Genomic DNA, 14,101 nt, shown 5'->3' with positions numbered 1-14,101 from the left:
TAAATTGGCTTCAGGGACAGGAAAGGCCGGTGTTACACCAAATTCTGCGACCCATCATATTCTGCGACCACAGGGGGTGATAGCGTACATCCCTTTGCATGTACGTGCTGAATACGAGCGAGAAGGACACTATTTACGTAAACTGTGTAAGCACCAAAACAGGAGATTGTAAACCTTACGGAATATTATTTCGTTCGCATTGACGAAGGAAATGCGTTTTTTTTATTTGACATTGAACACAGCTGGACGGACCGTTGGATTGAATGCTTTTATTCTATCGTTTGAAATACATAAACCCACTACTACCCATCCTTCAATAAATTGGTAAACGATAAATAAATGTTTCCAAGCACTTTTTTGGGAAGGGGTTCAAACGATTTATAAGATTTTCTGCCACCCAGCTCAGCTCTCATTCAGCACGTACATGCAGAGGGATGTACGCTATCGCCCCCTGTGGTCGCAGAATATGATGGGTCGCAGAATTTGGTGTAACACCGGCACACCCCCTACTCCCCACACACCCACCCACCCACCCACACACACACACACACACACACACACACACGCCTCCTTGAACAGGGAGGAGAATGGATGGACTGTGGTACGCATACCACTACACAGTACATGGACTCCCTCTAGTGGTATGTGGGAAGTCTCCAAGGAGTTTTTTTTGTTTTTTTTTAATGAAAATATATAAAAAATCCTGAGCAAATAAAAATGGTAATTTATATTTTTATCATCCAATAGTCTTTCAGTGCCTTCACTGCTATCTATGTGTGTGTGTGTGTGTGTGTGTGTGTGTGTGTGTGTGTGTGTGTGTGTGTGTGTGTGTGTGAATGAGCATAGGTCATTTTATGTTCCCTCCTAAAAATCTGCCCTCTGATTGGTCAGACTGAGTCTGAATTTCTTAGTAATAATGACCAGGATGGACGGAGAAATGGATCCAATCACTGCATTTCCTCTAAACTACAGGTTTCCTCCAGGAAGTGAATCCACTGATGTTTCTATTTTTGCACAGTTATCAACCATGATGCAATGATTTTGATCTTTGATATTAATGCAGAAATCATTGAGCTTCTTTTAAATGAACAAACTCACCTGTTCATACAAACTCAGTTCTTTCAACACAGCATCATGTCAGTGATCAGCTGATAGGCTTAAACAATACAGCCTGCAGTCCATCTTCATCAATAATTACTCCAAACTGATAATCAAATAAATGATTAGCTGCATGAAAATCTTTCTCTTGAAATAATCTTCATTTTTATATAAATTTTATAATCCAAATGTCTCAGTAAAATTATGAATACAAAAAGATCAATGTTGTTTGTTGGAAAGGTCACAGTGTGGGGATGAACCAAGGCCGACACTTTACCTCAGAGGAATACTTTTACATTTTGGGACCAAACAGCTCCTCCGTGAATCGCCACCTTATCGTGGTGGAGGGGTTTGTATGTCCCAGTGATCCCAGGAGCTATGTTGCCTGGGGGCTTGTCCACTTGGTAGGGTGTCCCATGGCAAACTGGTCCTGGCAGAGGGTCCAGAGCGGTTCAGAAGACCCCTATGTCTACAACAATGAGGGAACAGTTTACCCTTCCCGGAATAGGGTTACCGAGGCCCCACCCTGGAGCCAGGCCTGGGGAGGGAGCTCGAGGGAGAGCGTGTGGTGGCCGGGCATTAGCCCATGGTGCCCGCCCTCCTGTGGGCCCACCACCAGCAGGAGGTGTCGTAGGGGTCGGGTGCAGTGTGTGTCGGGAGGGTGGCCAAGGGGGGAGGCCCTGGGGGACCGATCCCTGGCTATCGAGACTGGCTATTGGGACATGGAATGTCACCTCTTTGGTGGGGAAGGAGCCTGAGTTGATCTTTCACCGCAGTGTTAATTTCGTTGATGAAATATTTTCGTCATAGTTTTCGTCGACGACCCTTATTTTTCATGATGATAACGAGACGATGACTAAATAGAAACTACCTAAAATGATAAAAACGATAACGAAATTAATTGACATTTTCGTCAACGAATGAAAACCAGACAAAAATGCTTGGTGGGATCAGCATCCTATCAGACCTTATTTAATTTTGTGAAAGGGCGGGACAAGTGAGGAATGCATCCAATCCAACGCGCAGTTGCACAAATTTGCTCTAAACCCAGGAACACCAAACTAGCCTGTGATTTATCGTTACTTCCGATAGAACTAAGTTATGTAAACAATGTCAGCAGGGAGAAAGATGGACACATTTGTCCTTTGATGCCGTGACAAACAAAACGATGTGTAAACCATGTGGGGCGACTATCTCGGGTAAAAACACGACAAATCTTAAACAACATCTGCAAACCAGTCACCCAGATTTCCATGCAAAGGTCAGCATTTTAATGTCATGCAGGGTAAAGTGTTTTCCCAGTTTAGCGTTTGTGTTTAGAGAAAATCTCCACACCGCGGTGGATTAGCCTTTCCTAATCTTAGTCCTGAACACTGCCCTTTACCTTTCAGAGCATGTCCTGCTGTAAAACGCTCGTATTATCTCAGTAAGGTGGTGTTAATGATCAGGTGTGTGGGAAGCAGGTGAAACACTAATGTTAATATTATTAATAATATTGCATAAATTTTAATAAATGTTTAATTTTGTGTAAGTATGTATGACTAATTCAAGGGAACTGAAGAAAAAGCATTTACATTTTACACCCTTTATATTTTAGTCGACTAAATCGACTGTAGATTTAGTCAACTATATTCTATAGTCGTTGACTAAAACTAGACTAAAGCTAAAGTTATTCAGATGACTAAATTATGACTAAAACTAAATTACATTTTCGTCAAAAGACTATGACTAAAACTAAAACTAGGTCACAGGTTGATGATTGATTTTGTAATTGTATCATCAGATCTGCGGCCGTGTGTTATGGACACCTGGGTGAAGAGAGGAGCTGAGCTGTCAACTGATCACCACCTGGTGGTGAGTTGGATCAGGTGGAAGTGAGAAGATGCTGGACAGACCTGGAACACCTAAACGAATTGTGAGGGTGCGCTGGGAATGCCTGGCAGAAGCCCCAGTCCAGGAGATCTTCAAATCCCACCTCCAGCAGAACTTTGACAGCATTTTGAGGGAAGCTGAGGACATTGAGTCCAAATGGACCATGTTCTGCACGTCCATTGTTGAGGCTGCTGCTCAGAGCTGTGGCTGCAAGGTGGTTGGTGCCTGTCGTGGTGGTAACCCGCGAACCAGATGGTGGTCACCGGAGGTGAAGGGAGCCATCAAGCTGAAGAAGGAATCCTTTCCGGCTTGGTTAGCCTGTGGGACTCTGGAGGCAGCTGACAGATATTGGCATGCCAAGCGGAACGCAGGTCAGGCAGTGGCCGAAGCAAAAACTCGGGTGTGGGAGGAGTTCGGTGAGGCTGTGGAAAAAAGACATTCGCACGGCATCAAAGCGATTCTGGCAAACCGTCAGGCGGCTCAGGAGGGGAAAGCAGTGCTCCACTCACATGATTTATAGTGCGGGTGGGGTGCTGCTGACTTCAACTGCAGCTATAATCGGACAGTGGAAGGAATACTTCGAGGACCTCCTGAATCGCACTGACACGCCTTCTGTAGAGGAAGCAGAGTCTGGGCATGAGGGGGATGACTTGCCCATCACTGGGGGTGAGGTCACTGAGTTGGTAAAATAACTCCCTTGAGTGTGCGTGGGAGTTTGCCCAACCAGTCTACATGTGCTTTGTGGACTTGGAGAAGGCATTTGACCATGTCCCTCAGGGTATCCTTTGGGAGGTTCTGCGGGAGTATGGGGTGTCTGGCCCGTTGTTGCAGACCATTCAGTCTCTGTACAACCGCAGTGAGAGCTTGGTCCGTATAGCCGGTAATAAGTCGGATTCATTTCCTGTGGGTGTTGGACTCCGTCAGGGCTGCCCTTTGTCACCGATTCTGTTCATAATTTTGGTGGACAGAATTTCTAGGCGTAGCCAGGTGGTGGAAGGCTTCCTCCTTGGTGGCCTCAGAGTCTCATCTCTGCTCTTTGCAGATGATGCGGTCCTGTTGGCTTCATCAGGGGGGGGCCTCCAGCTCACAGTGGAACGGTTCGCAGCCGAGTGTGAAGCGGCCGGCATGAGAATCAGCACCTCTAATTCTGAGGCCATGGTCCTCAGCCGGAAAAGGGTGGAGTGCTCTCTTTGGCTCAGGGACGAGCTCCTGCCCAAAGTGGAGGAGTTCAAGTATCTCGGGGTCTTGTTCACGAGTGACGGGAGAAGGGAACGGGAGATCGACAGACGGATCAGGGCTGCTTCTGCAGTGATGCAAATACTGCACCGGTCTGTCATGGCAAAGAGGGAGCTTAGTGTAAAAGTGAAGCTCTCGATTTACCGGTCGATCTACGTTCCTACCCCCACCTATGGTTACGAGCTTTGGGTAGTGACTGAAAGAATAAGATGGCGAATACAAGCGGCAGAAATGAGTTTCCTTTGAAGGGTGGCTGGCCTCTCCCTTAGAGATAAGGTGAGGAGTGCGGCCATCCGGGAGGGGCTCAGAGTAGAGCCGCTGCTCCTCCACATCAAAAGGAGCCAGTTGAGGTGGCTCGAGCATCTGATTAGGATGCCTCCTGGGCGTCTCTTGGGTGAGGTGTTCCGGGCATGTCCCACCGGGAGGAGGCCCCATGGTAGACCCAGGACACGCTATGGAGATTATATCTCTCAGCTGGCCTGGGAACGCCTTGGGGTCCCTTTACATGAGCTGGCTGGGGAGAGGGAAGTCTGGGCTTCTCTGCTTAGGTTGCTGCCCCCGCAACCCGGCCCCAGCTAAGCGGAAGAGAATGGATGGATGGATGGATGGATGGAGCCACGTGGCCGCTTGCCTCTCCTTTTTAATTGCATTATAGTTCCACTCGCCCCAACTTCAGAGGGTGGGTATAGATGAATGTGTCTTTGTTTGTCACAGTCTTCGTGAACGTATTTGGGTGTGTGTGTGTGCGTGCGTATGTGTGTATCTGTTTTAGTGTTGTAGTACTCGAGATCGGTCTTGGTCTTGAGACTGGTCTCAAGACCGCTTTTTGATGGTCTAGGTCTTGTCATGGACTGAGACATTGCGGACTCGGGATTTTATTCCAAGACCAGTCAAGACCACAGCTGTGGAAATATCACTAAATTGCCAGAATATTGTCCAGTTAATTTGTTAACATTCTTGCTTTTGTTGGATGCAAAACGTATTGATTCAAATCCAACAAAGTTTGCGCTCCTCTGCCTCTCCCAGGAGCTCACCTTGCAGACTCTGCTGCTGCTAATAATCTTTAAGATTAGCGACTAAAAATAGACCTGCAGTAGAAATGTAAATTGGAGAATGCTTGTGAATTAAAAAGCATTACAGCATTGAACTCATGCAGCCCCCAGTTTTTCAACAAAAACACAACAGCATCTGCAAAGAGTCAGAAACGGTGAGCTCAGGTCGAGCAAAAGGAGCTCTTGTTTCTTTAACCACCTTAAAACCTTTACTGGGAAACAGCTGGAGGTCCTTCATCAACCACCTGATCAGCAGCATGAAGAACAGAGAACTTTGTAGCTTCTCCATCCACCCTGTTTGTTTCACACAGAGAAACATCTGCAGTATGGAAGTTAAAATATGCAGATGAATTGTTAAAATTAAAAACTATTTCTTATCCAATTACTTGATTAATTGGCGGAGTAATAAATAGAATATTTGATCACTAAAATAATTGATAGTTGCAGCCCTATTCATAGTCAAACATTAGTTATCAAACATAGTGGAGCTGTGAAAGGCCTTCAAGAATAAAAACTACAGTTCCCAGCAAGATGATGTCACTTCCTAGTGTTGCATTAAAAATGTGATAGTTTATGCTCACAACATGGTGGCTGATATTCAACTGTAGGAAATGCTTTTAGCAGCTAAACATTAAAAAATCTGGATTATGTTTTTGTTGTGTATGCTTTTTATGTGATTTCTGCAAACCCATTAGTGGAAGGAGACGGCACTCTGGGACACATTAAATGCATGATATATAAATGTAATTTTTCTGGATTATATGCAAAAATTATCACTCTATCGATCTAATAAGGCCTGATTTAGAGTTCTGCATTGGTCATTTGTACATAACTGAAAATCCTTTCTGAACCTAACCTGACATGCACCTCGAGAAATCTAACTACACATCCACAAAGCCTGTGATTACTGCCTAGGTTTCAGAAGCAGCATTTAGTGCTTACCATTAGCTTACTAATTAGCGTTAGCGCTGGCCTGAAAAATATTTCTTGCTTGAACCCTGTAGTTACCATGGCTACCAATGATGGCAGATAAGTAAATAAGTTGTTTCTCCACCATTAGAACATTGAGCTAGTGGTGGGCAGATCAATACCAATGTTGGTATTGGTATTGATCAATATCAGTGTAATGAGATCGATACTTTGGCTTCAGTTTCTCTCCTGTATGCAGTGCTGCGGTTTCATCAAAGATGCGAGCTGACTGTCTAAGTGTCGCTCCTGTCACAGCACAGAGCACTTTGCTCCTCCCCTCCCCACAGTGGTTTGTTATACTGTCATGTGACGCATATTTTACTTGGGAAAAAAAGGAATTTGCTATGAAACATTTAAAGCAAAATTAAATTAAAATTTGTACAGCTTGTTTATTTAAGGAAAAAATCTAGAAAATTAGTGAATGAAGGGACATTTTTATTAAATTTATGTATTATACTTTCTGAATGATCTACCTGGAAAACAGTTTGCATTTGTTCTCGAGTGATGATTTTGTACACTTCATTTACCAAAAAAAAAAAAAATCCAGACATCAACGTATGGGGAAATTTGTTTTGTTAATGTTCTATTGTTTCAGAACAATAACTTTTATGTTGATAAAGTATTTTCTACTTACATATAAACTTTGCCCAATTCTATCCTGGGTTTTAACTGATTAATGATCCAAATGAAAAAATCTCAAATCAGTTAAACTTCATGAAAATATTTCATAATTATTAAAAAGTATCTGTATCGGCCCTGTATTCACTTGGCATCAAATCGATACCAAATCCTGAAGTATCGCACACCACTATGTTGAGCAGCATACATGAGGAGTGATTGACAGAGATTGACCCTCCTCCTGGCTCTGATTGGTTGTTCTTGACTGGGAGCGGTTCAGGGACGAGGTGGAGGAGCTTGATTTTTTTCACAATCTCATACTGTCCTGACATGGTGACAGTTTTAACAAATATGTAAAAAACAGATTTATAAAGTTACATACTGCAGTTTTAATCTGTATAAAAGAGAAACCTGTAGCTTTAGTTCTTACTGTTGATGATTGTTTTGCCATTTTTACACATTTAGCGATGTGGTTTTGGAATAGCGCACATTTTTACAAAGATTGCTGTTGGTTTAAGAACAACATAACTTTATATATTGTTTATGAAAGGCAGAGAACAGTTAAGACTATTGTGATGAACTATGAATAATTGTTTTACATTCTGTGATAAATGATGGAAGTCACCCAGGAGTATTAAATAAAGATGCTTACTGTCATGGTCCTGGACCGGTGGCCCAGTGTTTTTTGTTATATTTTGTAATGGTCCTCAGTTTGTTGTTTCCAGTTCCTTGTTTCCATGTGTCAGGTCTGCGTCCTCGTTTCCCCGTCTGACTTCCTGTTTTATTTTGATAGTCATTTGGTCTCTGCCTGTCATGTTCAGTTTTGCTTCCCTTGGTCTTGTCTTTATGATTAGTATTTCCTGTGTTCCCAGCTGTTCCCACTCCCCTTGTTATCCTCTTGTGTATTTAGGTCCAGTGTTTTCTCTGTCTGTTGTCGCGTCATCGTCTTCGTCTAGTTCCTAGTGTCCCATGCTGTGTGCCTCTGTCAGTTTTCACTGTTTTCTGGAGATCTAGTGGAGTTTAATTTTGTTTGTGCGTTTTGTTAGCTCTGCCAATAAAGCTGAGTTTATATCTCACCTGCCTGGCGTACCCTGTGTTGGGGTCCTCCTTCCTGCCTGCCACACAGCCGATCCATGACAGTTACATTTATTTGAGCTGTGAGTGTTTAATATCAGGGTAATTTTATGGGAATGTGGATCTTTCAGATCAATTTGAGAAATGATTTTTATCATGTTTCACATTTTATTGTGACATATAGCATCAGGCACTGGTCTTGGTCTTGTCTCGGTCTTGCCCTCCCTCGGTCTTGGTCTCAACTCGGTCTTGGACCCTAAAAGTCTTGGTCTTGTCTCTGTCTCAGTACACTCTGGTCTTGGTCTTGTCTTGGTCTCGGGTTAGGTGGTCTTAACTACAACACTGAATTGACCAAAGAAAAATATGTTTTGTTAAATTAATATTTTAACTTGTGCAATGTAACAGTTTTATTTTTACACTTTTTGCCTTGTTTATTTATTTTACAGTGTTGTTATTTTGCTCCTGTCTGTGTGAGTTTTAGGATTTCATCAAATACACCGAGCCCTCCCTGAAGTAGCCAGCATCACCTCTCTTTCTGCATCTCCACCTTCTCTCTACCTCTCAACAGTCCGTCATCCAGCTGCCTGCCAGTGCTGGGAATTTTCTATCACTTTGCTATTTTACTGTCACTGTTTTATATCATTTATCACCAATTATGTTAATCACACACACTGGAACACTGTATGCTTTAGATCAGTAGAATAAAACTGAGAATAAAATTGAGGCGACAGTTTGTTGTGATTTGGCGCTATATAAATAAAATTGAATTGAATTGAATATTCACTCCATTGGATGTTCAGGGCCTCACTTTTAGCTCCTGCTAAAAACACTCATCTATATTTAGAAGCTTCACTTTTAACATAACACTGTACCACCTTTTTAATAAAGTTCAAGTTTCCTAGGACAGTGTGCCCTGAAATTTGGGTTTGAAGACCCACCTGTGTTTGATTATTATGAATAAAGCGTGCGAATACATTTTGTATACTTGGATAGAAGTGCCCTAATATTGGGAGTTTTAACAGCTGACAGTGGGAGCATTTTTGGGAGGTAGGTTCAGCTGAGAGAAGTCTTTTATTAGTCTGTTAACAGCTGTTGGAAGCTGCACAAAGGGGAGTGGAACTAGTTTAGCCCAAAGGTGATTGGTCTGTTTCAGGTTTTAGGGGTACTTTATGTAAATTAGGAGGGGTCAAAGGTAAGTGGGCAGTTACCATCTTTAAGGGTATAAAATAAGGTGTTTGTACTTTGTCTCACACTTTTACTTTACTCTCTTTCCTGTCCTCCTCTTCTTCTTCTTCTCTTCCTGTTTCTGCATCTTTCTCTGTCTCTTTGTTTCTCTCTTCTCTCTCCGTGTGTGTGTGTGTGTGTGTGTGTGTGTCCTGCTCTTAGTGCTGTAACTGTCTGTGTTTTGTGTGTCCAATAAATCTAATAAACAGCCTGCACTGGAACCTGCTCATCCCAGTGATTTTTTGGAAACTTTGGTTTTAACTGAGTTTGAATTTTCAGCCAAGAGAAACACGAGGACGCCTAAAAATACAAACAACATTTTTGGCATCAGAAAAAGGATTTGAGGTAAAAAGATGATCAGTACCAAAGGCCTGAGAGACACTGCCTGCTTTTCAGAGAGCACCAAAGCTGCAGCTAAATTAAGGAAATCTGGATGAGCTGGACTGTTCCAGAGAAACTATCAGGATCACTGCCCTCCAGTGGTCACTGTCAGTAACTACAACTCTGCACATCCAATAATCCTGACATTATGACACATTTCCTGCAGTGTTTCAGCACTAATGTTCATCAGTGTGATGATGACGCTCTATATGTGAACACAGATTAAATAGTGACGTCAGCACTGAGAGTTTTCTTTGTAATCTGAGTAATAACACAGCAGATCCTCAGATGAGGCTGACAGGATTATTAGGATCAATGTGTAACCATATTGATGTTGCCATGGTGACTGCTGAATATCAACACTGTGGCTGCTTTTCATGTTACTAATGTGTCTCCTTGCTTCCTTCACTTGCATCTCTTCCTCATGTTTGAGCTCCTCTCAGTGAGGATGTGAGAGAGAGATGTGAGGATGGAGGAGCTGAAAACACCAAATGAGGAAGTGATGTCAGTGATGATGTGCTGCACAGCTGGATCACATGACCAACTGAGTGGAACAAATAACAGAAGCTCTTCTCTCGGCTTTATAGAACAAAGCAGATATTTAATCATTTGGATCAATAAATGAATGATTTACAGACTTTTGTCTTTTCATTGGAGTCTGAACCACAGAAAAATCAATGTTGTCAAATAATGAAATTTCTATCTAGTTTCTAAAGGATCATTTAATTGTCCAAATGCCACCACAGACAAGTTAAAGTCTAGTTGTGATTTCATCATTCTAACAGCAGTAAAATAAATGTCAGGATGAACTCTGGCTGCTCACCAAACTTGTGTTCATTGGACAATAATGTGTGAACGTCTCTGAGCAGTTTGTAAATTGATGTTTTGGGTCAGTGCAGCTCAGTGATTCCTCTCTGATATCACAGTTTGTCTCATCTGCAGCAAACTAACTGCAGCTGACATGAACTGAATCATCTGAGCTGAACTGAGCTTCAGAGAAACACAACATCCTGATATTCACTGTGAAGCTTTGAGTGGAAAAAGACACTGTTTAAACTCAACTCAGCACACAGACTCACTGAAGAACCAGGAAGCCAGAGTGTAAATCCAGGATAAAGAGGTTCAGTGAATGTGGTGTTGAAGGTGTGGAGGTGGATCAGAGTGTCAGAGGAGACTCTGTAGAAGGACAGAGTGCCAGCAGGACAGTCCACATACACTGCTACTCTGTTAGAGACAGAGGAGGAGGAGGAGGAGATGGATGTTTCTCTGCTGTTGTGCCAGACAGAGTAACCATCATTATCAGAGCAGTTCAGACTCCAGGACTGATCATTCCTTCCAAACTCACAGTCATCTCTGTTTCCTTTCCTGCTGATTCTTCTGTAACTCACTGATATTTGAACCTTTCCTTTCCACTCGACCTCCCAGTAACAGCGACCAGTCAGACCATCTCTACACAGCAGCTGATGATAAACATCAAATCTGTCTGGATGATCAGGATATGACTGAACCTCCTCCACATGTGTCACCTTCCTGTTGTTGTCAGACAGTTGGAGTTTTGTGTTCACTGTGTTTGTGTCGATTGTGAGTTGACAGGAATCTGATGGAGAGAACAAACACAATCCAGCTGCAGTTATTGATCCATCATCTGTTCATTGATTGACACTTTGATGATGACTCCTGACATAAGAGATGTGAATGAGTGATGTGACAGTTTGAAGATGGTTGAATGTGTGCTGCTTTGTTTTCATCAATCACATTAAAAACACACTTACACTTCCTCAGACCTGGTCTCAACCATCGGACTCCAGCAGGCTCCACCCTGAAAGGAGGAGGGGGGGTCAGAGCAGCACAGTCTCGTTCAGCATGCACACATGGACATTACAGTAATCCCTCGCTACTTTCGCTTTTCGCGGACTCGCTGTTTTGCGGGTTTTCAATCAATATTAGTGTAAAATATTTATTGCGGTATTTTCGCTGTTTCACGGGTTTTTGCAGTACTCGTTCTTCACATGCGTATTACGTGTTGTACAGTAATGTATGTATTTGGTGTATAAGTGTGTGGGGAGGGTTTATAAAACCTTTAAATAGTGTAACTACTAAAATGACGTATAAGTATTAAAATAAATATAGCATCCCTACTTCACGGATTTTCACTTATCGCGGGTGGTCCTGGAACATAACAGATGACCTGTTTCCTCCACCTGCTCCACCTCTTTGTTCCTTCTTCTTTGCTTTTTCTTTAATTGATTATTTCTTATAATCATTTGAATAATATTTCCAAGGTTGATCAGGATACCTCTGTGGCACCTACAGCTGCTACCACAAAAGTTAGCTCACTTTGACTGCAGTGGATTTTTCCTTTGTTTTCAACTCACCATCATCACAAAGTCCAGAAGATCAATTCACAATTCAATCTTTGAGCACAAACACGTGTTTCAGTCGTTACTGTCAGAAGCAGCAACACAGCAGTGCAAAGCCCATTTTCCTAGGTGGCCAGTTAGGTTAATGAGTGAGCCAGTAATCTGTTTATGTTTCCACTTGTTTGTTCTAAGCTAGGCTAACAGCTTCCCCCTACTTCCAGTGTTTGTGCTAGGCTAGGCTAAACATGTCCTGGACCTGTCTCTGCACACACATGAAACTTAATCCCATTGATGGTCAGAGGGTAAAAATGTGAGACTGTTCCTCTGCAGAGATCACTTTGAACTGGTTGCTCCATTGTTGTTGATGGAGATTTTCTCCTTTGAGACCCCCATACAGATATCTACTGTTGCTGTTCAAGCAGACTTTCTGATAGAAGCAAAGTAAAAAGGTTCCTCTATGTGTGACTGTTCAGATAACACTCGTATCCAGCATGAAGTCATCAGACAGGGCCAGAGTGAAGTACAGCTTCCTCCTCTATCAGACACTGTCTGTGGCTGCAACAGGCCTCTGCATACCTGAGAGTTTCCAGTCTCAGCTGCTCCAGCAGCTTCACTCCTGCCTCTCCTGGATGGTTGTAGCTCAGGTCCAGCTCTCTCAGATGGGAGGGGTTGGAGCTCAAAGCTGAGACCAGAGACTTACAACCTTCTTCTGTGATCAGGCAGCCTGACAACCTGCAGACATGACAGATACTCTTAGAGAACAGCAGAGCAGCTGCATGCAGACAACAAACTGCAGCAACAAATCATTTAAAAATGAAACAGGACTTAAAAAAAACAAGTCTGTCTAAATGTTAAAGTCTACAAGTGATAAATCAGTGAAGTCAAAATGATGATCAAATCTACATAAAGTAGGACTGAGGCTGATGGGAGTGTCATTAGTTTTGCTGCTTTTTGGTTTGAATGAAAGTTTTGGTCAAACTAGAAGTCTGAGCAGATGATGGCACTAAATTAAAAGTCTGCTGATTGTTGAAGTTCTTATATTTCATTGTGAGGACAACATGAACATCTGAAACTAATTTGATCACAACCCATCAAATCTTTGCAGAACCAAAGTGGCAGCTAAACATCATCCTCCACTGAACTGTGCTGCTGGTGAGGCTGACATCATTTAAGGATTTACATGAGAAAATAATTCATTCAAGGCTCAGTAGCAAAGTTTAAAGAAATCTTTAAAATAAAGAAACTCAATCAACCAGCTCCAACTTCCACTTATCCTTCAGGGTTGTGGGCTGCTCTAGAGCAAAAGGCGGGGTACAACCTGTACAGGTCACCAGCCTGTCACAGGGCTAACACAGAAAGACAGACAACAGTTCACACATATGGGCAATTTATAATTACCAATTAACCTAACCCCAATAACTGCATGTCTTTGGACTGGAAAACCAGATTTTAGTCATCAGTTGAACATTTGAAGAATGCTGACCTGAGTGTTTCTAGTTTACAATGTGGATTCTCAAGTCCAAAAGATAAAGCTTTCACTCCTGAGTCCTTCAGGTCATTGTTACTCAGGTTCAGCTCTCTCAGACTAGAGGACTGGGAACTGAGAACTGAGGACAGAGTTTGACAGCTTCTCTCTGAGAGGTTGCAGAGACTCAGTCTGAGAAGACAATAATAAGAAAACAAATAGTAAAGGATTAGTCTTCTTAAGTAAGAATCACTGGAACTTTTCGTGGAAGTCAGTGAGGAATTTACAGGCAGCACAGAAAAGTTTCAGAGAGATGGAAAAAACTGATTTACATTTTAATTTGAGTGCTACTATTGGATGGATCGATCCTAAATTTATAGTTATATATCAATGATACTATAGATATCAGATCAATACTAAAGTGATGGAATTGATACTACAATACACCACTGTTCCTTTTTTATCACAAATTCAACGTCTACACAAACACCATTCCTCGCTTTATATGTTTTAAATATTTCAGCACATTTTGGGAGGATGAGACATTTTAATTTAAAAAATGCAGATTGTGTAGGGAAAATGAATCCATTATGAACGAATCCAGACTGGATGAACTGGAAAATGACTGGAGCCTGAACTGGATCTGGGCCTTATCCGGTCTGAATCCGTGATCCTGATCCATTTGGATCCTCCTGCTGCGCGGGTGGACTCGGACACGGTTTGCGGATCCGTTATGATCCTATGATCACTGA

The 14,101-nt window shown here is 42.5% G+C and overlaps 1 protein-coding gene across 1 annotated transcript in view; it reads right to left on the bottom strand.

Moving 5' to 3' along the window:
• Positions 1-10,462: 10,462 nt before the first annotated feature.
• The window catches only part of LOC115796301 (NLR family CARD domain-containing protein 3-like), a 77,062-nt gene continuing 73,423 nt past the window's right edge, over positions 10,463-14,101 (bottom strand). Inside the window, exons 5-8 of the mRNA XM_030752635.1 lie at positions 13,368-13,541; positions 12,461-12,616; positions 11,297-11,343; positions 10,463-11,121 (exon numbers count right to left, since the gene is read on the bottom strand). Of these exons, the coding sequence (XP_030608495.1) occupies positions 10,517-11,121; positions 11,297-11,343; positions 12,461-12,616; positions 13,368-13,541 (982 nt within the window). The 3' untranslated portion in view covers positions 10,463-10,516. The remainder of the gene's footprint in view (positions 11,122-11,296; positions 11,344-12,460; positions 12,617-13,367; positions 13,542-14,101) is intronic.

The sequence above is a fragment of the Archocentrus centrarchus genome, chromosome 2 (assembly GCF_007364275.1).
Source record: "Archocentrus centrarchus isolate MPI-CPG fArcCen1 chromosome 2, fArcCen1, whole genome shotgun sequence".
Taxonomy (NCBI): Eukaryota; Metazoa; Chordata; class Actinopteri; order Cichliformes; family Cichlidae; genus Archocentrus; species Archocentrus centrarchus.
This window is presented reverse-complemented; position numbering and strand designations above follow the sequence as displayed.